The sequence below is a fragment of the Arachis ipaensis genome, chromosome B1, assembly GCF_059453495.1.
Source record: "Arachis ipaensis isolate K30076 ecotype BB chromosome B1, ASM5945349v1, whole genome shotgun sequence".
NCBI classification, from domain to species: Eukaryota; Viridiplantae; Streptophyta; class Magnoliopsida; order Fabales; family Fabaceae; genus Arachis; species Arachis ipaensis.
Genome location: NC_142436.1, coordinates 147,558,402 through 147,579,349, shown reverse-complemented (window position 1 = coordinate 147,579,349; position 20,948 = coordinate 147,558,402). Strand labels below are relative to the sequence as shown.

Sequence of the window (20,948 nt, the reverse complement as noted above, 5' to 3'; positions counted from 1 at the left end):
AATCCCTATAATAAAGTACAAAATAATCTCTAAAAGATTTAAAAAATCTTAAAATAGTCATTGAAATTTTTAAAAATTCCAACATAATCTCTTCGAATGTTTTTAATCTTTTTCAAAAGTTAACATCTTATAATATTTTTATTAATTAGAATAAAAAAATACAATAAATAATATAAAATATATTAAAATATATAATAAAAAAATAAATTTATTTACTAACATTAAAATATCATAAAAAATAACATTATTTGATCATTAACCTATGATACCTACATCAAGACGATGTAGAAACTATAATAATAACAATTAAATTTGAGAGGTAGTTGCATTATGACAGCTATATTTATATATTAATCTTTTAAGATATTGACACCAAATAAATTTAACAAAATATTCCTAAGTGAAAAAAAATTTTTTTTTTGACGTAATTGCTAGCTATAGTAGCACAAATAACTTTAATTACAAACCTATTTTGTACAATATTACAACTAGTGAATCTCAAAACTTTATAAGAAACATGAATATAATTTTTTTAGATTTGTCCAGACATTTTTTTTTCAAGTGTTGCAAAGTATTAGGAACTTCATTTTAAAATTTTATAAATCATTCACAGTGACCTTATTATAACAAAAACTTACAAATAACTTCATAGATGACTTGATTTGTATTGCACGCAAGTTTTAAAATATTACCTTCATAAACATTTATACAAATATTTTTAATTATTTATGTGAAAAATTTTATGTTAAATGGGAGTTCTCTTATCTCTTCAAACAATATTAGTTCATTCTTTTTTCATTATTAAAAAATAATTATAAAATATAGTACTTACAAATTAAATTAATATTCTACATGGTCAAAAATAAATATAAATTTATTTATTTTAAATTATATATTTTTTTGAAAAATAGTACTTTTTTAAAATTATTTTATAATTTATTTTGAAGAGATAAATAAATAGAAAATTTTACAAATTAAAATTTATTAATCTAGATATTCCTATGGTTACTTGAAACTGGGTTGTCTTTGAACTTGCATGTGAGGCCCAAATCCTCAATGGAGTAGATTCCGACTTGGATCACGTTTTGTGGCTGTCGTCCGAGTTGTTTGTGAGAAGATGGGGGTGCTACCTGCAAAACATTTCGATACTTAAGTCAGCAAGGGTCTTAGCAGGTTTAAGTGTATTGGAACTTAATTATACTTGAGAGTGTCAGTGTATTAAGGGAGGTTATAACTCCCTCAGGAGAGAGTTATCACCCTGTAATGTTCTTGTCCGACCTCTTAGGAGGTCGGTTATATGGTTAGGGATGGCAACACCACCCGAACCCGCGGGTATCCACCCTGCCTCTACCCGCTTGGGGCGGGTAATTACTCGCCCCGCACCGAGGGCGGATTTTTAGCGGGGCGGGTTCTTGGGAGGGGCGGGGTCGGGTTTAGGTAATACCTATTCCGGTATATATATAATATATATAATTTTAATATATAATATGTATAACATATGTAAAATAATTAGTAAATGATTAATAATATTGTATCATATTTAAATTTTTACTTTAATTTATGTTATGTATTTGATGGTGGTTATATAAATTTTGAAATTTAATTTTATTTATTAGATTTTAATAATCATAGGGGCGGGTAGAGTAGGGACGGGGCGGGTACCCGCAGGGGCGTGTTAGGGTTTAACGTTTTACTACCCGCGGGTAAAAGAGGGGCGGGTTCTATGCGAGTTGTTGTATAGTGGGGCGGGATCGGGTAGAGCAAAAACCCGCCCCTACCCGCCCCGTTGCCACCCCTATATATGATGGATGTCTTTTGGACTTTTTGTATCCTTTTGGGCTTGACTCATATTTTTGGGCCAGGTATAAACACTAGAAATAAGAGTAAATGTCCTTTTCGGTCTCTAACCATTTGGTCGATGGATTTCGCACCCCCTACTAAATATAAAAACACAAATCAGTGTCTATCTACTTTAATATATGTACGTTTCTCAAAACCGGTTGCAGGGACTAGAACGTGCATATATCAAAGTAGATAGGGATCGATTTGGATTTTTATATTTAATAGGGGGTGCGAAATCCATCGAGCAAATGATTAAGGATCAGAAAGAACATCTACTCTAAAAATAATTATATATAAATAATTCAAAAAAACTATTTAAAAATTTTGTAAGAACTTTATTGAAATTTTTAAATTATTCGAACTGTTTTATAATTTTATATTTTATCTTAGAAATTTATTTGTCCATATCATATACTTGGACATTTAATGATCATACTTGCAGTTAATATTTTACTTTAATAGTTACCGTTAATAATTAATTAAAAAAAAAGAAAAAAACAAATAGCTCTTTAACCTTTTGTCCCGCAGATATTTTTGTCCCGCAGATATTTTTGTCTGACCATTAAAAAATATTTTTAAATCCCTGACTTTCACAAAATTTGGACGGATCAGTCCCTCCGTCCAAATGCCTCTGTCAGTGACCGATCCGTCCAAATGCCTCCGTCAGGGACTGATCCGTCCAAATTTTGTGAAGGTCAAAGACTTAAAAGTATTTTTCAATGGTCAGTAACAAAAATGTCCGCGGGACAAAAGGTCAGAGACCTATTTGTCCTTTTCTCTAAAAAAAATTATATTATCTAATAAAAATAAATATTAAAAATGATTTTATGTATTTTAAAATTGAGAGTTTTAAACTCTTCAATTTTGAAAACCAGAACTGCTTAATTGCTCTATAAAAGTTTAAAGAATTTATATCTTAAACCGAAAGAGAAATGGAGAAAGCGCTGACTATTCAGGGTTGTAGAAAAGCACTTATCAGAAAAGGAAAAAAAAAAGGTTGGTTAATTAATCCATCTTTAAAACTGAACCACGAAAGTCAATATCAAATGTGGCAGTGAACAGTAATAAGCGATTAGTGACCTTAATAATAAATTAAGAAGGAAAGAGGCAGTGGCGGTAATTGTTTTGTTGCTGCTTATGCTTCTTCTCTTCTATATCTTCTTCTTCTTCTTCTTATAGATTGTTGGAGACTCGCAATATAATAAAGTCTTAAACCTTTAATTTTCCGTTATTCGAAAGACGTTAGATTAGCCGTTAGCGTTGTAGTTAAGCAGTTAAGCTTAATCACGCACATGCACTGTAAGCTCCCTCTCTCTTTATTCTAGAACATTCCTCTTCTCACTTCAATTCCTTTGCTTCCGATTGTTGCAGGATCCAACTTCTTCCAATTCTCAATTCATAATCCACGATTCTTACTCTTGTTCCTGATGCTCGCGCCTTATTGATTTTTTTTTGTTTACTGTTGGAAGGGAAATTTAGTTGATAACGGAGGAGATGCGAATGATCGTTGCCAAACGATGAAGAAGGTGAGGAATAAGATCGGAAAGTACGAGGTTGGTAGAACCATCGGCGAAGGTACATTCGCCAAGGTCAAATTCGCCAAGAACACCGACACCGGAGACAGCGTTGCCATTAAGGTCATGGCTAAGTCCACCATTCTCAAGCATAGAATGGTTGAACAGGTCAACCTTACGCTTTAGCCTTCTTTGTTTACTTATCTTGCCAATTATTGTTAATTGTTCCTTTGATTCCTTTTGTTTTAAGTCACGCTTGGTTTTTCATTTAGCTTGAGTTTATATCAGCCAGGTTACCGATGAAGCTAAATGATTTAGAGTTACCAATGCTTCTAGGGTGACATAAATCAACATTACACATAGTGTTGCTACAAACTATTGGTGTAGCTAAGAGGTGGCAGTAAATTTTGCAGTGTATGAGGATGTGCATTGCAATGCTTGTGTGTAAATGTGTTGCTGATGTTTTTATCCTCCATAAAACCAGCAAAGTGTTCTCTCATGATTATGCTGCTTTTCAGTGGGATTTACATTGCATGCAGTCAAAGACATTCTGTTTCTTCTATCTGTATGCTGGACTTTTCATTTTTGGCTGAATAATCATGTAGCTTGTTTTACTAAATTGTTATTTTGATTCTTTCCCCCCCTTATGCCATGTGTTTTCTAACTTGAACCGTGTAACAGATTAAAAGAGAGATATCCATTATGAAGATTGTCAGACATCCAAATATAGTTAGGTTGCATGAGGTATATATAATATGATAATACATGACAAATTTCATTGTATTTCTTTATCTTATTATATTTCTAAAGCTTCTTATATTTTAGGTTTTGGCCAGCAAGACCAAGATCTACATAATTCTTGAGTTCGTAATGGGAGGGGAATTATATGATAAAATTGTAAGAATTTATATGCTACTTGTCTATCGGATATGCTGGAGATTGGTTCTGCTATACTCATCTTGAAAATTAGCTTGACATGCAAAGTTTTGTGCTTGATGTGTGTACGGTTACACCCTTTCTGGATCTGTAGGCTCAGCAGGGAAAGCTTTCTGAAAATGATTCTAGGCGCTACTTTCAACAACTTATAGATGCTGTTGCTCATTGTCACAAGAAGGGTGTGTACCACAGAGACTTGAAGGTGAAAGATAATATATTACAGATGAAGTTAACTATAATCTTGCAGTAATTTTTGTTGGCCTTATTATGTTTTGATCCTGAAGAAGTTGTTTTCTTTCTATTTATAGCCTGAAAACCTTCTTCTTGATGCATTCGGAAACTTGAAAGTATCTGACTTCGGATTGAGTGCATTGACAAAGCAGGTAAGAAAGTACTCTATTTGTGAAATGGAGATGAAAGAAATGATTTTTCGTACATTAAAAAGGAGCAGAGTCATTTTATTGTATTGGCATATTATTGTGCTTTATCTTTGGAAAATGTTTTGGAGATGGCAAATCTGACTCCTGCGTTTTTTTTTTTCAAGGGTGTTGATGTTCTCCACACGACGTGTGGGACCCCAAATTATGTTGCACCTGAGGTAAAGTCAAGTATGCAGTTCTGGTCTGTTATATATATTATCTCGATCTTTTACTTCTTTTCCTTGGGGTATAGGTTTTAGTTATGTTATGGGAAAATAAGTCTATATTTTGATGCCCTAATAGCTGTTATTAGTAAACCCATTACCTTAGGACCAAAGTCATTCTTATCTTGGTTCAATATTTCAGAGTATATTTTATTTGGTGCTCGAGTTTCTTACGAAGTGATCTTTTGTAGGTGCTAGGCAATCAAGGTTATGATGGTGCAGCAGCTGATGTTTGGTCATGTGGAGTCATCCTGTATGTTTTGATGGCTGGATATCTTCCTTTTGAGGAGGCTGACCTTCCTGCACTGTACAACAGGGTATTCTGCCTCTGCCTCTCTTTAGCATTGAAGTAGAGACCTCAAAGAGCTAGTCAGAATAGGCAAAATGTGTTGTGAGTGTCGTGGAAAATAACAGTTAAAGATAACCCTATGTTGTAACAATGAACAATGTCAGAAGGCATACTGTCAACAATTATTTAAAACTACTAGGAGCTTTGTTTACAATTGCAATTTTCAATATTGAACTAATCATAATGCTAGAAAATTCTGTCTCTAAACATAATAAGAACATGGATAATAACTCTCACCTATTAAATGAAATATTAATCTAAATTTACTTAATAGTAGAAATTGGTTGAAATTGAAGGGAAAAAACTTTGGTTACCTTACTCTCTCATTTTAGTATTATTCTTACTCAAGTAATTTTTTGCATGATGTATTGTACCTTGTACAATATGGATGAACAATATGCACTCTGCTTCTGTGCATGCTTAGGATCTAATAAAGGATCTTTTAGTTGTTGTCTGGATATCATGAGGAGCCCGTTCTGATAGACACACATGCTTAGGAGCATGTAGTGCTATAGATTAATAAGTAATAACTGCTGCTTTTTCTTTTAAACATGTAGATCAATGCTGCAGAGTTTGTTTGTCCATTTTGGTTTTCTGCTGGGGCAAAGACATTGATACAGAAAATTCTGGATCCTAATCCTAAAACAGTGAGTACATTGGTTTATTTATTTTCAACTTAGATTTATTAATTGGCTCAGTTACAAGCTATGTGCGTTATGCTATGTATGAATTGAAATTCACATGGATCTCTGTTCTTCTACCATTTAGTCAATGCTATTTTGTGAGCAGAACCTTGATCAAAATGCCATTGCTTTGAATCTATTTAGTTCTTAAGATAGTTTTATACTTTCATTAGGATTTGCACCTATGGAAATTTTAAGCCTGATTGGTGATATTTTCTTAGAATTTCATGTATCATTTAATATAATTCTGATAAATGCAGCGGATGAAAATTGAAGAAATAAGGAAAGATCCATGGTTCAGGAGAAACTATGTTCCGGTCAGACTTAGTGAAGATGTGGAAGTCAATTTGGATGATGTTCAGGCAGTTTTCGATGATATTGAGGTCTGCTCTTGTTTTTGGCACTGTTGTTTAATTTGTTATTGTTGCATAGAAACATCTGATATGTGAATTCACTTGTGAAGGATTGAAAATGTGGAGAAAATATGTTCATTCATGATAGGATAATGATACCAGATTACTAGAAAATGTATAATGATAACTTTGCAACATCCTTTGATCTCTGATAATTACGTAGTTATTGTTCCTTGATATTCATTTGAGCAATTAAGTTGCTGCACCCGTTATCCAGTGGTAGCATGTTGTTTCTTCTCATTCACTACTCTAGGTATGCTCATAAGTTTTGCTGTTTGACAGGACAAATATGTTTCTGAGAAGTCAGAAAGTACTGAGGGAGGTCCTTTGATAATGAATGCATTTGAGATGATTACCTTATCTCAAGGGTTGAATCTTTCACCGCTATTTGACAGGCGTCAGGTATTGTATCCAAGCATATTCTTTCCTCAAATTCATGGTTCCTTTTTGGGGCTTTTGTTGATTCTGTGTTTTTCAAGGTTGTCGGTTGCATTGCTTAAACTGATATTTCCTTTTTTTACTTTCCTAATAGGATTATGTGAAGCGGCAAACCCGTTTTGTTTCACGTAAACCAGCAAGGGTTATAATTTCATATATTGAAGCTGCTGCAGAGTCAATGGGTCTTAAGGTCCATTCTCGTAACTACAAGGTATCACTCTGCTTGTTCGCTTCCCATTTGATAAATTTTGGATACTTTTAAATAAATGCTGAAGCTGATAAGAATTGGTATTGTAATGCTCCAACCTTGATCTTTGTCATAATTCAGAGCAGAGTACAGTGATCTATGGCAACAATTTCATGAGTTATTTATGTCATATTAGCTTACTTCATTTGTAGTGAAAATAATTGTTCCAATAAAATTTGGTCCTTTATTAGGAAGTCCCCAAGTAAGGTTTCATATTCAAAAAGTGATGATGTTGGGTTGTTAAATCCTTAGACTAGTTAGAACTTTATTTTCTTTCTTTTCTTTCTTTTTCACTTTTTTCTGTTGATTACTAATATAATGCTCTTACAGATGAGGCTTGAAGGAGTTGCTGCAAATAATGTTGCTCAATTTGCAGTGGTTTTGGAGGTAACTTGTTGCTTCTTACTGTATTTTATTATTTTCAATATGAAAACTTTGGTTTCTAACCATAATTGAAATCTTCTTTTATCAAAAAGGTGTTTGAGGTTGCACCATCACTTTTCATGGTAGATGTTCAAAAGGCAGCTGGTGATACTCTCGAATATCACAAGGTTAGTCCAGATCTATGTACACGGTTCACCACAATTGAACAGATAATAACAAGTTCCCCATTCTTCAATGAATGAAATTATGTTATGCTTGAAAGTTTTTGATGAATCCTGCCATCCTGGATTAAAGAGAATTGGGATGTTATTTGACTTATCTCCTTAAAAAAGATTTATTTGTTTATGCATATAAATAGGCAGTTAACATTTTACACTTTCTTTAGTTTTACAAGAATCTCTGTGGAAAATTAGAAAGCATTATCTGGAGACCGATGGAGCCAGCCCCAGATTCTGGTATGCTTCGACAAATGACTGTATGATCCAGTTCTTGGGAGTATGATGGTAATGATAAATTAGAAGAAAAAAACACCGAAAGCTGCGGATTGTGCTCCATTAATCTACCGAGAAATGGCATGTTCATGGCCATCATAAGGCAATGTACAGTTTGTATGATATGTGTTGAGAGAGAAAGGGTGTCACTGTCAAATAGAAGTGGAGAGCCCCTGCATCAGAGTTTATGGTTTTTGTTTGATATAAATAGAAGCCTGTACTGAAGCTACCCCCACACAATCAGGTTCTGGGAGAATTGATCTTATATATATTTATTATAGAAATAATGAAATCCCCCTGTTGTTTTTCGTCCGTCCCAGAGGTCTATCTTTAAGATGAACGAGAGGATTCCAGAGATTGACATGAACAACAGAATATCAAATGTCGAACTTCTGGATTCTGGTGATGTTCAATTTGTTTTTCAATATTTTTTTTTTCACACATTGCACTAATTCTCCACTGCTCACTGGAAACTCGAACCCGGATATGGAGTTTATGAGCCTCATGAAAATATCCAATTATCCACTGGCCTCATGGGTCAAGGCCTTACTATGATATTTTAAGTGACAAAATAATGTTTGGGCCATTCGTAAAAAAATAAAAAGTAAAAGATTATTAGTGATCAGTCCAGTCTAGTCTAGCTCAAAAGATGGATTTGTATGTTTACCAAAACAAAAAAATATAAAAATAAAAAAAGATGGCATTCTATAATCTGAAAACTCAGACCAAAAAGAGGATGACAAAATCTAACCACTATTGTGAGCATTTATAAATTAAGAAAATTTTTAAATGCTTTTGGAATATCAGTATTGTAATCATTTTAATTATTTATTTCAATTAATATAATATTATATAGATTTTTATAATTAAAATCAACAGCTAAAACTATTAAAATATCGATATTCTAAAAATATTTGAAATTTTTTTCTTAAATTATGACTAGAATTTAATTTTTATACATCAAAATTTAATATAATCAACCCTGCATTGTCACATCAGTAAAGTAACTAATTTTTTAACTCCTATAATTAACGACAAAAGTTTTGCACTAAAGATGAAAAAAATGAACATTTGAAACTCTGATACGATACGTTAAAGTCAGAAAACATGCACAGTAATCTCCGTAGTACATAACCGTTGCGTCATTTTCGTAACATGAAATGTCGTCTAAGTGAATTTAATGGTTACGTACAGGGCAGTTAGGATCAATAACTGAAGCACCTCAATCTAAACACGTGGATCATAATTCCAAGTTCAGTTCAGAAATAAAATAAGCTCAAACTATAATATCACCACCACCAAGTTGGTTCAGTGCTACCTAAATTCATCTTTTCCTTTCAACTTTGAGTCTTATAATAGAAAACAGTTTGTGCTCAAAGCTATAACCCATGTTGATCCTTATATCTAATTTTACTTTATGTTGGGGAGAGTCTATTTTCCTTGATTTAAAAGAATTCTTTTAAGCATGTGAGGATTAACTAAAGTGAAGAGATCGATAAAATAATAAAATAATAAAATAATATTTTAGTTACTTTTAATTTATAATTTTTATTATTTAAGAGTCTCATTATAATTAAAATATTATTTAAAATTATGCTATGTGTATACTAAAATCAGCCATCAAAGTCAACTACTCAACTACCAGTATAAAATACATGTTAGAATAAATACACATTGAAAATAAATTAAACTACACATGTATTATACACAAATATATTAGTAGTTGATTTTAGTGTACGAATAACATTTTTTTATTATTTTATCATTTTTCCAACCTTCCTATTTTAAAAGAGCTTGATTTAGGGGAAAGAAAAGCATGACTGCTTTGCACAATAAATTTTGTTTTTGACTCAATTAATGTAGGCTATGTTGTTATCCCAGTGGCCATGTTACTTTTATAGCCAAAGCAGTAAAGCAGAGAACCAAGATGTGGCCTACCTCATAGTAAATAAAATCCATGATGATCATGGCAGGCATATGTTTCTTTCTTCCTTGGAATTAATAATCCAACTAACTAACTATAAGATCATGATTAGACTATATATTAACAGTTACCATATAAAAATAAATTGGAACTACTAAAAATAAAGCTAATATAGTAAATTAAATTAGTAATATAATACACTCCTAAACCAAGTTTGTTGGGTATTGATTGATTAATTTGGAAAGGAGAGAATGTTGTGAATTTGGGTTAATACTAAACAAGCACCTGGCACACTAAAAATTTCCCCCAAGCTCAAAGTATATAATTAAGTATGCCACTATAATTAGGCACTATACACAGTATACACCCAAATGTTTATCATCAAAGTTTTTTTTGTTTTTTTTTTTTTTATTTTTTATTAAGGTTCAAAGAACTTGTTACCACATTTGCACTTCCATGACAAGAGATAATAGCCTTCATCTCTTGGAGCAGTTTCCTTGTGAATGTGGCCATCTCTATGGTGAGGAGTGATAACAAGAGCAGCCATGCAAGGTCTGCAGTTCAAGCATTTGTTGACACACCTTGGAGGCCTTGATCCTAATACCAGCTTCTTTTGCATCAAACCATTGTTGTTGTTGTTGTTGCTTGAACTTGAAATTGAATTTGAATTGGAAGGTGACCCTGCTATGTCCAAGAAAACACAACAAGAACATGAGTTAGACCAAGAGACACTAAGATAAAGTATTTGGACAATGATGGTTTTCTTTGTTTTTACCTGAATTAGAAGGAAACAAGGTTAGAGAAATGATGAGAATCATGGTCACTGAGAATTTTAGTCCATTGGGGTATTTTTTTGAGGATTCCATAGTCTAAGGAGGAATAATAGAAAGAAGGAAAAAGTGTGAAGTGTGAAGAGTTTTCTTTTCTTTTTTTTTTAAGGAAGAAAGATATGGAAAGTAGGGATGATGAGTAGTAGGGGTTTTCTTTTGATCATTGATGCAATGAATCTCTCATCAAATTTTAAGGGGTCCCAATTGTTGAATGAAGAGTTTTGGTGTTTCTAATTTTTAATTTTTTCTTAAGAGGAACAGGTACTATGACTTGAGGTATTCAGCGTGAATGACTGAAGTCACAGTTTCTTTTCATATCTTTTGCTGGAGTGAATTGACTACCCTATGCTAACTTTTGAAATAATTGAAGGTACTATACCATCTCTCTTTTGTCACCATATAAGGGTGTGGCTATAAGATTTTGGTCATTTTGCATTTGGCTCTGCTATACTCTTCAATAATACTATATATCACTATTAAATTCTACTACTTCACAGTGTTTTTTTCCCCTCTAGTCTTGTAACAAATGCAAGTCAAGAATACAAATTCAGATTATGGCCAATTCAATCAAGATTTTTCTTTCTTAAAAATGGACCACTTCATTCAAATCAAGCTACAATTCCAGTTTTCATAGGCTTCCAATGCTTGTTCCTATTTGTATGGTTTCATGTAGCCCCTCCATTGGCTCTCATTTTCCTATTTTTGATTTAATAGTTCTTCTAAATATTTAAATACCAAATGAACTTAAAATAGATATAAGTTCTTCGTTTAATAATTAGGAAGTTTCACATACTGCTCCTAACAATGTTGTACTATCATAACCACCAAGGATTAGTCCAAGTGGTAAATGACTCGATTCGCTTAAGCAGGTCTCGAGTTTTTTTTTTCAAAGCTCCATTTAAGGGTCTACCACTAACCAATCGGTTGTTGCATCCACAAGAAAACAAAAATTTTCATTACAATTAATTCACTTAAAATGTGATTATTTTTGGGCTGTCTCTCATGAACAACTCCTATCAAAGAAACAAAAATTTTCATTAGATTAAAATAAAATTAGCCACTTTAGCCCAAGTCCATGAGATTTTCTTACTATTTTGTATTTTTTGCCCATAGATTAGGCCACAGAGAAAACCGCCATTTATTAATAGAGTCTGTTAAGAGTCTTCCACTGACAATTATGCAACAAAGAACAGAACACACCCACCTGCCAGTGTACAAACTTACAAGCTATAATAATTATCTATTTTGATTGTTTTATGTCACACTATATAATTATATACCAGTTCAAATTTAATTGGTTCCATCTTTAACACAAGGGTCAATGTAGAACAACTTTGTATGTATGGATGATATTTTATCAAATCACAAGTTGGATAACAAACTGAACCACAACCACCTAAGAATTTTCCTTGGCAGATATATATGTATATCAATGAGGAATTGAAAGATTAGATGAAAGATTCCACTGACTTAAAGGACAGGTGGTGTCTTTCAATGTTTTTTGTGTGCCACTTTGTGTCAAGGTTAGTAGTATTAGTTAGTTGTAGGATACCCTTACCTCAACCTAGCTAAGTAGCTATAGAGAACATGACATTACACTATACACAAAACATGTTCAATGCTGATCAAGTTGTAATTACATTACATACATACATACATATGCACTACCATTGAATAGTGCTACATATGAATAAATAACAGATTAAGTTTGTGAAATCTTGTCAAAGGAGAAGAAAACAAGAAGGCTCCTCCATTATTTATTTGTTAATAGTGTTTAGTAAAGCAGTGAAAAAGATGTCAGTGGTGAACCACATGGCAAAAGGCAAAGGTTATTCCTTAGGGTAACCCTGATGATAATAGTAGCATAGTGATTAGGTAGCTGTAGCTGAAGGCACATACAGAGAGAGAAAGAGAGAGTAATCAGTAATGGTTCAATTCAATGGTTGTGTGAATTGTGATTCTGAAAAAGGGTCCATTGTGGTTGGCAGCAGGTCCCGCCCGTTATGCTTGGTGCTTGCCTTTTAAGAGTAGGACAAAGTGGTCACTCTAAGAAAATACTATATATATAAATATATATAAACAATGCAACAACTATACAAAATATCCTTTTTTTCCAACCAGACAGATTTTCTCACAGAAGAATCACTACCCCTTGGAAATCTTGCTATTATAGATATCTTATCTTACATCAAGAAGAAAGCTGTTGTTGTTGTTGTTCTTGTACAATCATTTTGTGGTGGCACTTGGCTCTCATTGCACAGCACCATCATCCTCCTCTTCCTGTATGATTTGTGCAACTTTTGTCCTCTTATTTTTGTCCAAACTAATATGTCTCAACCAAATTCAGATATATTTTTAACTTCACTCTTTCATCTCTTTGAATATGTACACAGCTCAAAGTACTTTTCTATACTATCTTTGCTTTAACACATCCTTTAAAACTGAATTACTGAGGTTTTAGTCTTGGATGATAAAAGGTTTTAAACTGCATTGACGCGAAATGCTTGTACATCATACTTGTTCTTTTTATACTCATTCTCCCCTAGTCTGATCACCTGGGCATCCATGACACCATAACATTGGGGCAACAATGCTGTCATGATAACTCATGAAGGTGAATTCAGCTAACCTCAACAAATGTACACTGCTAGTTGTAAGAAAAAATCAAACCTTGGAGGTAAAGGGTAAAATATAACATGTCCTTTTCCAAACCACTACCAAATTGACACGTTTACCACATATCTGTCCATTCATATAACTTCTTTGGAAACAAGATTCCTCCCACGAAATGAAAGAAATATATATTTGTTAACTAGAGAATTGAATGCAGTGCATCAAATCACAGAAACCTTATCATTTTGCAGTGCTTAATCCTGAAATGAAATTAAACTTTCCTCCAAATCCAGTTCCAAATGTGTGATATAACTCAATTATAACACAAAGGTATAGAATATAGTCAATATACAATAATCATATATATATCCTGGAAACCGGAGATTGCATTATTATCAAAGATAAACCAAGTAGATTGCTGAGTACAATTCATAAGCAAGAGAAGCCTACAAGAACAAGGACTGGACTATAAAAAGAACAAGAAAAAAACAACCCAAAACTTGGATTGTTGTGGCAGAACAAAGGAATGCCCTGTCACACCAAAGCCCTTGAATATCAGACATCTACCCTTAGGATTGAACTAAACAACCACAGCGACAAGACAAAAAGAAACAAAGCTTAAGTCTAGCCAACATCATAGTAATGTGCGACAGAAGCTCAAACACAAGGTACATAACATCCAGAGGGACTATAAGCAATGCACCATCAAGCAGTGGAAACCATTAACCAAAAAGACTTAGTAACTGTATTCTCAGGGGAACATAGCAGTAAAAGTGAGTGGCCTGCACTTAGCCAAGGCCAAAAAAGGGTTGTAACAAGCATATTTATGTGTGAATCATGCTTGCAAAAAAAAGGGGTTGTGTAAGGTACATGCCAAAGTTCCCTGGAAAACAACTAAGCCAACAAACCACCACCAATCCACCATTGATAGGTGCATATCAGCCCAAAAAGTATGCTGAATGTTACCCCTTGTTGAGTTCTTTATTATATAGCTCAATGCATCATCATGTAGTGTAGTGTAGTGTAGTGTAGTGTAGTGTAGTGTACTGTAGAGTCCTCCAATTTCCAGTTCCATTTTCTTCAACTCTAGTTCCTTTCCTGAGTTTATATACTTCTATTATGATTGATTAAGCCAGAATATCACATCTCCACAGATTCTCCACTAGCAAATCAATTGTGCTGCTGCCAATTGAACTGCAGTGTTGAAGGTTCAAACCCAACAAGGTTTGGCCCAACTTTTTCAGGAAAGGCACACTCTTGTTTGACACATCAGAACAGCCAGACAAAGAAAGAATTTGTAAACTAAGCTGCGTGGCATGAGATAGAATGGATACACCTGCGTCAGTGATGGCACACTTCGACACGTCTAGGTCGTTGAGCAGCAGGCAGTTGTCTGCAATTGCAACCAAGCTTGCATCGGTGATTTTCCAGCATCCATCGAGATTTAATAACTCAAGGGTTCCACCATGTAGCTTAGCCAAGGCTGAAACAATGCTATCTGTCAAGTTCCAGCAGCCGGTAAGGTTCACCTTGACTAGTCCTGCCTCACAATTCTCCAATAGAGGGAGAAGGCCAGCATCTGTTATGCCATAAAGTCCAGTTAGATCAACATGCTGAATCTGGGGACACAATTTTCCAACCATGGCGAGGCTAGCACTACTGAAACCGGGGCAGTTTTGAATAGTTAATGACCGAAGAGACTTGCAAGGAGATAGCATGGACACTTCCACATCAATATCCTTGATTCCCATGCACTTCACAAGGGTGAGAGATTTCAACTTTGGTTTGATGTTTGAAAGGGCACCAATGATCCCAGACTGGGTAACCCGGTTACACTCCTCTAACTGCAAGCTCTCAAGAGACCCTGCAGCCTTGCCGAATGCTATAAGTCCACTGTCAGATACAAAGCAACACTTGCGAAGGCACATCTGTTTCAAATTGGAACAACCCTTGCCCAAAGCTTCAATGCTTGGGTCGGTTACCCCTCGGCAAGAAGTGATGGTTAATGAAACCAACTTCTGCAGACCTTGAGCAACACCCATGACCCAAAAGCCCCTTTCACTGACATTTCGGAGACCACATAAAACCAAATTCGTGATTGCCTTTCCATAATGTCCAACAACAGCCAGAGAAAAATCAGTGATGTTCAAGGCCTGAAGTTTTACCCTTGATAGCTCAGAAGCCGATGATAACAGACTAGATACTCCATGATCCCCAACAAGAGGACAATCCTTAATAGAGATTGACTGTAACTTGGGGCAACACCTTGCAATTGCTTGCAAGCCTTCATTACCTATCTTCGAGCAAGATTCAATGTTTAAGGTTGTCAAGTTGGGGCATCCTTCAGCTATTGCAATCAAACCCTTGTTGCTGATTGAGGAAGATAAGCACAAGTCAAGCTTCTCTAATAGATGGCATCCCTTTGCTATTTCAGCTAGACCTTCATCACCAACAGATGATACATTCCACAGAGAAAGTGATCTTAGAGAAGGGCAACCGTGAGCAACTGCGAAGAGGCCAAGATTCGTGACACCACGCACCGAGTTGCTTCCCCTAATAGAGAGCTTCCCAAGTCCCCCACGGCCACTAGTCCCAACAGCAATTGCAGCAAGCCTTACATCAGTAGCTTTCTTCCCTTCCAAACACCTTGTAAGGTACCCATCTTGATCCTCATCTGAAGAGACCATTTCAACATCTGAAGAAGCAGGCCTCTCGATTTCGGCCTTGCAGATACTGCTCATAAGCATAAGCCATTTTTTAGAAACACAAGCACATGAGCTTCTCTCTTTGGCACTAGGGAGCCGTCTGAATATCTCGAAGAGACACTCATCAGGAAGGGTGTCAACACTAGGCTTTTGATCTTTCTCATGCTCATGGTTGTTAAAGATAAAGGGGGCACTGATCCGAGCTCGCTTGTTAGGAGGGTAGTACACATCCACATTGGAACCGATAGTGTACAATCTACCCAAATCCATGGGACCAAAGGAACTCCCAGGATAGAGTTCATCATCGCCTGAAAAAATCCATTCAAAAAATCTGAAATCAGCCTCACAAAAAATTGCTCCAACTCAATACATGATAAGATATCCTAGAACCAAAACTTATGTTCATCTAATCTCTTATCATATATACAATATTTGAGCCTTCAGCACTATACTTATTAAGAGATTACTATCTCTATTACCAGATCCAAACTCTCTTATTGCAACAACTAGCTTTAGGAAAGTTGTCTCTATTCTAAGTATATCATCCAACAACATCCTAAAAGATCTCTTCCTATCTATACAATCACAAACTTAATAACCTATAGATTGAATCAAGCATATCATAACTAAGAAACTAACTGAACCATGGATCAAAGGCAAGTAAAAAGAGAAGAAAAGCCAAGTAGAAGGCGTACCACTGTAATTAACAAGGGTAGGCATGTCGAAAAGCAGAAGAATCCAAGTGACAGCAGCAGAAAGTGAAAGCAAAACAGCCCAGAATCAGAAGAAACAGCAGCAGCAAAGACACAGAAGAAGAAGATGAAGAAGCAGATGAGAATGAGAATGTGAAGAAGGTTCAATAGCATTTGAGAGGGAGGAACCCCACGAAGCAGGGCAAAAAAGGAAGAAGATTTGGAATGGTTTGATGAAGAAAAGGTTGAGTTTTGAGAAGTGGGGGAATGAATGTTATATATATATGAGATGTGTGTGCTGCAAATGTTATGAAAAGGTTATTATATTTGGAAAAAAGAGGGAAAGATAGGTGTCGTCCACAGGGAAGACTGAGTGAAACAATTAAACAAACACAACACACGCACAAAACATAGGTTGAATGCAATGCAACTATGCCATTCCAACAATGCATTGAATCCTCCCTTGAAACCGGGTATTCCCCACCCTCTCTCTCTATTAGTCCAACCAAACCAACCACCTCAGCATTTGTGAAATTCTAAATACCATTTCCTAGAAGATAATACAAGGATTCAAGGAACCGCCTCTCTCTCTCTCTCTCTCCATATACTTTACCTTTTCCTTTTTTAGATTTAATTATTAGTAAAAACCTGCTTCCAGTTAATTTTATGTAAAATTGTTAGTTAGAATCATTAAATAATTTAATAAATTTAATTAAATTATTATTTAATAACTCTCTTATTAATTTTATATAAAATTAATTATACATGAATTTTCATATTAATTAATAATAATAAAATTATTATTTATTATGATTATTAATTACTTTAACTGTTTGCATGGTTGGTTAAGTTGCCTTTGAAGGGGATCTAGATTTTGAAGTACAAGTGAATTGTTAGTTGTAACTAACCCCAATACATGAACGTCCAAGTACAATATCATCGACTCTGTACGTTACTCTCTCTCTCTCTTTCTTTTCATGTTCCTACTTCCTCCCTATTCTTGATTAAAAATATTACTGTCAATAATTTTTATTAATATTAGAAAATATTTTATTTTTATTTTATTATAATTTAAAATTTTAAATTCAGTCTTTAGTATTTAAATTTGATCAAATATTAATAAAAAAGAATAAATTTTATTAATCATATAATATTTTTTAATATATATTAGACAAATAACTGAATAAATTCTCAAAAAATTTTATCATAAAATAAGTAAATTTTAAAAATATTCTTTAAAATAATGAATTGACTAATCTGTTTGGCAAAAATATTTTTTGAAATATTTTAAAGAATAAAAAATTATCTAAAAACAAAATATCTCATATAAAATTCTTTAAGAATTAATTTAAATGTTTCTTATATTTATTATAATTAAGTTAAATAAATAGTACAGTTAGGTAAATTAGGCTAATTTTTTTATATTAAGTTGTTATTGGTGTATTTTTCGCTAATATTATAATATTTTGATGTAATACAGTGATATAGGATAAAATAAATTGTAAATAACCATTTTAAATGAGACAAAAATTTTAAAAAAGTAAACAGATTTTAGATAGTCACAAAAAAAATCAGGATTTTAGATAAGACAAAAAAATAAAAAATCGCAAATTATAATTTTAATTTTTTAATTTAAAAAATTGTAATTTATAAAATTGTGAATAATAACTAATTTATGTATATACCAATTTTACTTCATATTAACGTATTATATAATTTCATCCATCATATAAAAAATAATTAGTGGCTAAATTAGTGTAGTTATTGGTTGAAGTTAAAATCTTTATGTTATGGACTATACAGATTAAAATTGTATAAAGAAAATTAAATTTTTTTTATAATTATTTTTTATTATTTTATTAATATTCAAAATATAGGTCCTAATATTTTCAATTTCTCTTTTATCACATAAAAAAAATCTATAAACTTACATCTTTATCATATAATTTACTTTATGTTATTGATTCGGCCACCTTTTCTTTGGTTACAAGCTAAGCATATCTAATCTACGGTATTGCATTCCAATACCGGTACAGGCACTTGTTTTTGTTTTATGTGTTCATATACACTGCTTGTACAACTTTTCCCAGAGAATATCGAGGTAAATTATTTTCTTATTTCTGCAACATAAGTTGATGATTATTCATTTATTTAGTACTATTTTCTACAATATCATTTATCGGCGGAAAACGAATAAACGACGTAGTAAATGCCGACTTTAATTCTTAAAAATTGTATATCCGAGTTATTTTTACTTTTAAAGTTTAGAAACTATTTTATTCCAAATCAGTCCCAACTAATTTTTAGTCGGATAATTTAATTCTCAATAACTCTTAATCACCAAATTAGTTTTTAATTTTTATTTTTTAAATACATCAATTTTCAAACTCCGTTTATGTTATACTTGCGATACATAGCCGGTTCTAAATTCGGATAAAAGATGATGGTTGTGTTAGGTCTTCGACAACCAACATAAAAATATAGTCGAATCTCCATGATATGAATCAAATACATTATTGTGCTAAAACTAGGTCGTTGTTCGGAAGCAACGTGCTGTATGGCTCGAGTACGATGTCAAATGAGCAAGAGCCGCTGCATCGGTGCCCGGATGTAGTGTTAAATGAGTAAGGGTTCCCACGTTTTCGTGAACGGATGAGGGTAAATAAGCTAGTTCACAAAATAAAAGGTAAAGGTCAGAACGACAGAAGGTTGAGATTTGGGACATGGAACATAGGCACTCTTAACAGGAAAGTCCATGGAGGTGGTGGACACCATGACAAGGAGGAAGATTAACATTATGTGCCTACAAAAAACAAAATGGGTTAGTGCGAAAGTTAGGGAGTTGGATACTTTTGGTTTCAAACTTTGGTATACAGGAAATGTGAAGAATAGGAATGGGGTTGGTATTATTGTGGATAAACAGTGGAAGAAGGACGTAGTGGATGTCAAGAGGGTGGGAGATCGGATCATCTCTATCAAACTTGTGGTGGAGGGAGGTGCTTTTCATGTGATTAGCGCCTATACACCGCAAGTGGATTCGGACGAACAACACAAGATAAGGTTTTGGGAGGATCTAGAGAGTTTGGTCCAAGACATACCTTCGTCAGATAAGATTTTCTTATGCGGAGATTTAAATGGCCATGTTGGAATAGAAGTGACTGGGTATGGAAGTATTCATGGAGGCCATGGTTTTGGGGTGATCAATGCCAAGGGTAAAACTATTTTGGACTTTTCCTCAACCTTTGACCTTCTCATCGCAAATTCATGTTTTAAAAAGATAGGCGAACATCTTATAACCTATAAGAGTGGCATGACAAGCTCTCAAATTGACTTCTTCTTGTTGAGGATAGTCGACCGAAAATTTTACATTAATTGTAAAATTATCCCAGGAGAGAGTTTGACAACACAACATAGGGTGCTCGTCATGAATTTTCGCATTGAGCAAAAGTTGAGGAAAAGACATCATACGAAGAACTCAAGGACAAGGTGGTGGCGGATGAAAGGTGAGGAACAAAGAAGTTTCCTAAGACGGGTAGGAGAAGAGGTAAAGTGGGATGGGAATGGAAGCGCGAAAGAGATGTGGAGGGAGATGGCAGAAATTATTAGAAGAATAGCAAAAGAAAACTTTGGTGAATCTAAAGGAATAGGACCAAGAGATAAGGAGTTCTTGTGGTGGAATGCGAGTGTATAAGAAAAGATAAAGATAAAAGGGGAGTGCTTTAAAGAGTGATTTTTATGCCGCAATGCAGATAATTGAAAAAAATATAAGGCGACTAAGAAAGAGACAAAAGTGGCTGTAAGTGAAGCAAGAACAAGAGCATATGAGGGTCTCTACCAGTCTTTGGGTACGAAAGAAGGAGAAAAAGGTATATATAGAATTGCAAAGATCCGTGAAAGAAGAACGAGAGATTTGCATCAGGTTAAATGCATAAAGGATAAGGATGGAGAGGTGCTGGCTCAAGAGGAGAAGATTAATGAAAGGTGGAAGAACTACTTCTACGAGTTATTTAATGAAGGACAGAAGACTCTTCCGAGCCTTGATCGGTTATGCACAAAGGAAGAAGATCAAAACTTTGACTACTATCGAAGGATTCGAGAATTCGAGGTAAAAGAGGCTCTAAAGCAGATGAAAAATGGCAAGGTAAAAGGACCTGATAATATCCCGATTGAGGTTTGGAAGGGCCTTGGAGGAAAAGGCATCAACCGGTTAACCAAACTTTTTAATGAGATTTTAAGGTAAAAAA

At 34.0% G+C, this 20,948-nt stretch overlaps 3 protein-coding genes across 6 annotated transcripts; 1 reads left to right on the top strand and 2 right to left on the bottom strand.

Annotated features, from left to right (window-relative positions):
- Window positions 1-2,765: 2,765 nt before the first annotated feature.
- LOC107639702 (CBL-interacting protein kinase 24) lies at window positions 2,766-8,381 on the top strand. 3 transcript variants are annotated; one of them, XM_016343281.3, is made up of 15 exons: window positions 2,766-2,838; window positions 3,214-3,524; window positions 4,038-4,100; window positions 4,182-4,253; window positions 4,387-4,494; window positions 4,601-4,675; window positions 4,837-4,890; window positions 5,127-5,252; window positions 5,842-5,931; window positions 6,228-6,350; window positions 6,663-6,782; window positions 6,913-7,029; window positions 7,396-7,452; window positions 7,542-7,616; window positions 7,835-8,381. In XM_016343281.3, the coding sequence occupies exons 2-15, from the start codon at window positions 3,360-3,362 to the stop codon at window positions 7,928-7,930; spliced, it is 1,341 nt and encodes a 446-aa protein (XP_016198767.1). In that variant the 5' UTR covers window positions 2,766-2,838; window positions 3,214-3,359; the 3' UTR covers window positions 7,931-8,381. The 3 variants fall into 3 exon arrangements, with proteins under 3 accessions (XP_016198767.1, XP_016198759.1, XP_088358235.1); XM_016343273.3 differs by lacking the exon at window positions 2,766-2,838 and adding an exon at window positions 2,894-3,141 and having other exon boundaries at window positions 3,312-3,524; XM_088502109.1 differs by lacking the exon at window positions 2,766-2,838 and adding an exon at window positions 2,958-3,141 and having other exon boundaries at window positions 3,322-3,524.
- Window positions 8,382-10,147: 1,766 nt separating this feature from the next.
- Window positions 10,148-10,807, bottom strand: LOC148578810 (EPIDERMAL PATTERNING FACTOR-like protein 1). Of its 2 annotated transcripts, none has more exons than XM_088502110.1 (2): window positions 10,640-10,807; window positions 10,148-10,548 (listed from the first exon to the last, which is right to left on the bottom strand). In XM_088502110.1, exons 1-2 carry the CDS (start codon window positions 10,728-10,730, stop codon window positions 10,283-10,285), a joined length of 357 nt encoding a protein of 118 aa, XP_088358236.1. In that variant the 5' UTR covers window positions 10,731-10,807; the 3' UTR covers window positions 10,148-10,282. The 2 variants fall into 2 exon arrangements, with proteins under 2 accessions (XP_088358236.1, XP_088358237.1); XM_088502111.1 differs by having other exon boundaries at window positions 10,148-10,545.
- Window positions 10,808-13,673: 2,866 nt separating this feature from the next.
- On the bottom strand, window positions 13,674-17,234 carry LOC107639692 (EIN3-binding F-box protein 1). Its single transcript, XM_016343265.3, has 2 exons — window positions 16,708-17,234; window positions 13,674-16,320 (listed from the first exon to the last, which is right to left on the bottom strand). Exons 1-2 carry the CDS (start codon window positions 16,730-16,732, stop codon window positions 14,435-14,437), a joined length of 1,911 nt encoding a protein of 636 aa, XP_016198751.1. The 5' UTR covers window positions 16,733-17,234; the 3' UTR covers window positions 13,674-14,434.
- Between the last annotated feature and the right edge of the window lie 3,714 nt (window positions 17,235-20,948).

What these genes read in the sequence shown, in the direction of transcription:
- LOC148578810 (XM_088502110.1), bottom strand. Translation starts at nt 10,730, where the DNA reads ATGGAATCCTCAAAAAAATACCCCAATGGACTAAAATTCTCAGTGACC. An exon ending in CTTGTTTCCTTCTAATTCAG is followed by an intron (nt 10,549 to 10,639) that starts GTAAAAACAAAG and finishes TCTTGGACATAG; the next exon opens with CAGGGTCACCTTCCAATTCA.
- LOC107639702 (XM_088502109.1), top strand. An exon ending in GGGAATTATATGATAAAATT is followed by an intron (nt 4,254 to 4,386) that starts GTAAGAATTTAT and finishes CTGGATCTGTAG; the next exon opens with GCTCAGCAGGGAAAGCTTTC. An exon ending in TGAGTGCATTGACAAAGCAG is followed by an intron (nt 4,676 to 4,836) that starts GTAAGAAAGTAC and finishes TTTTTTTTCAAG; the next exon opens with GGTGTTGATGTTCTCCACAC.
- LOC107639692 (XM_016343265.3), bottom strand. Translation starts at nt 16,732, where the DNA reads ATGCCTACCCTTGTTAATTACAGTG. An exon ending in TACCCTTGTTAATTACAGTG is followed by an intron (nt 16,321 to 16,707) that starts GTACGCCTTCTA and finishes GGATTTTTTCAG; the next exon opens with GCGATGATGAACTCTATCCT.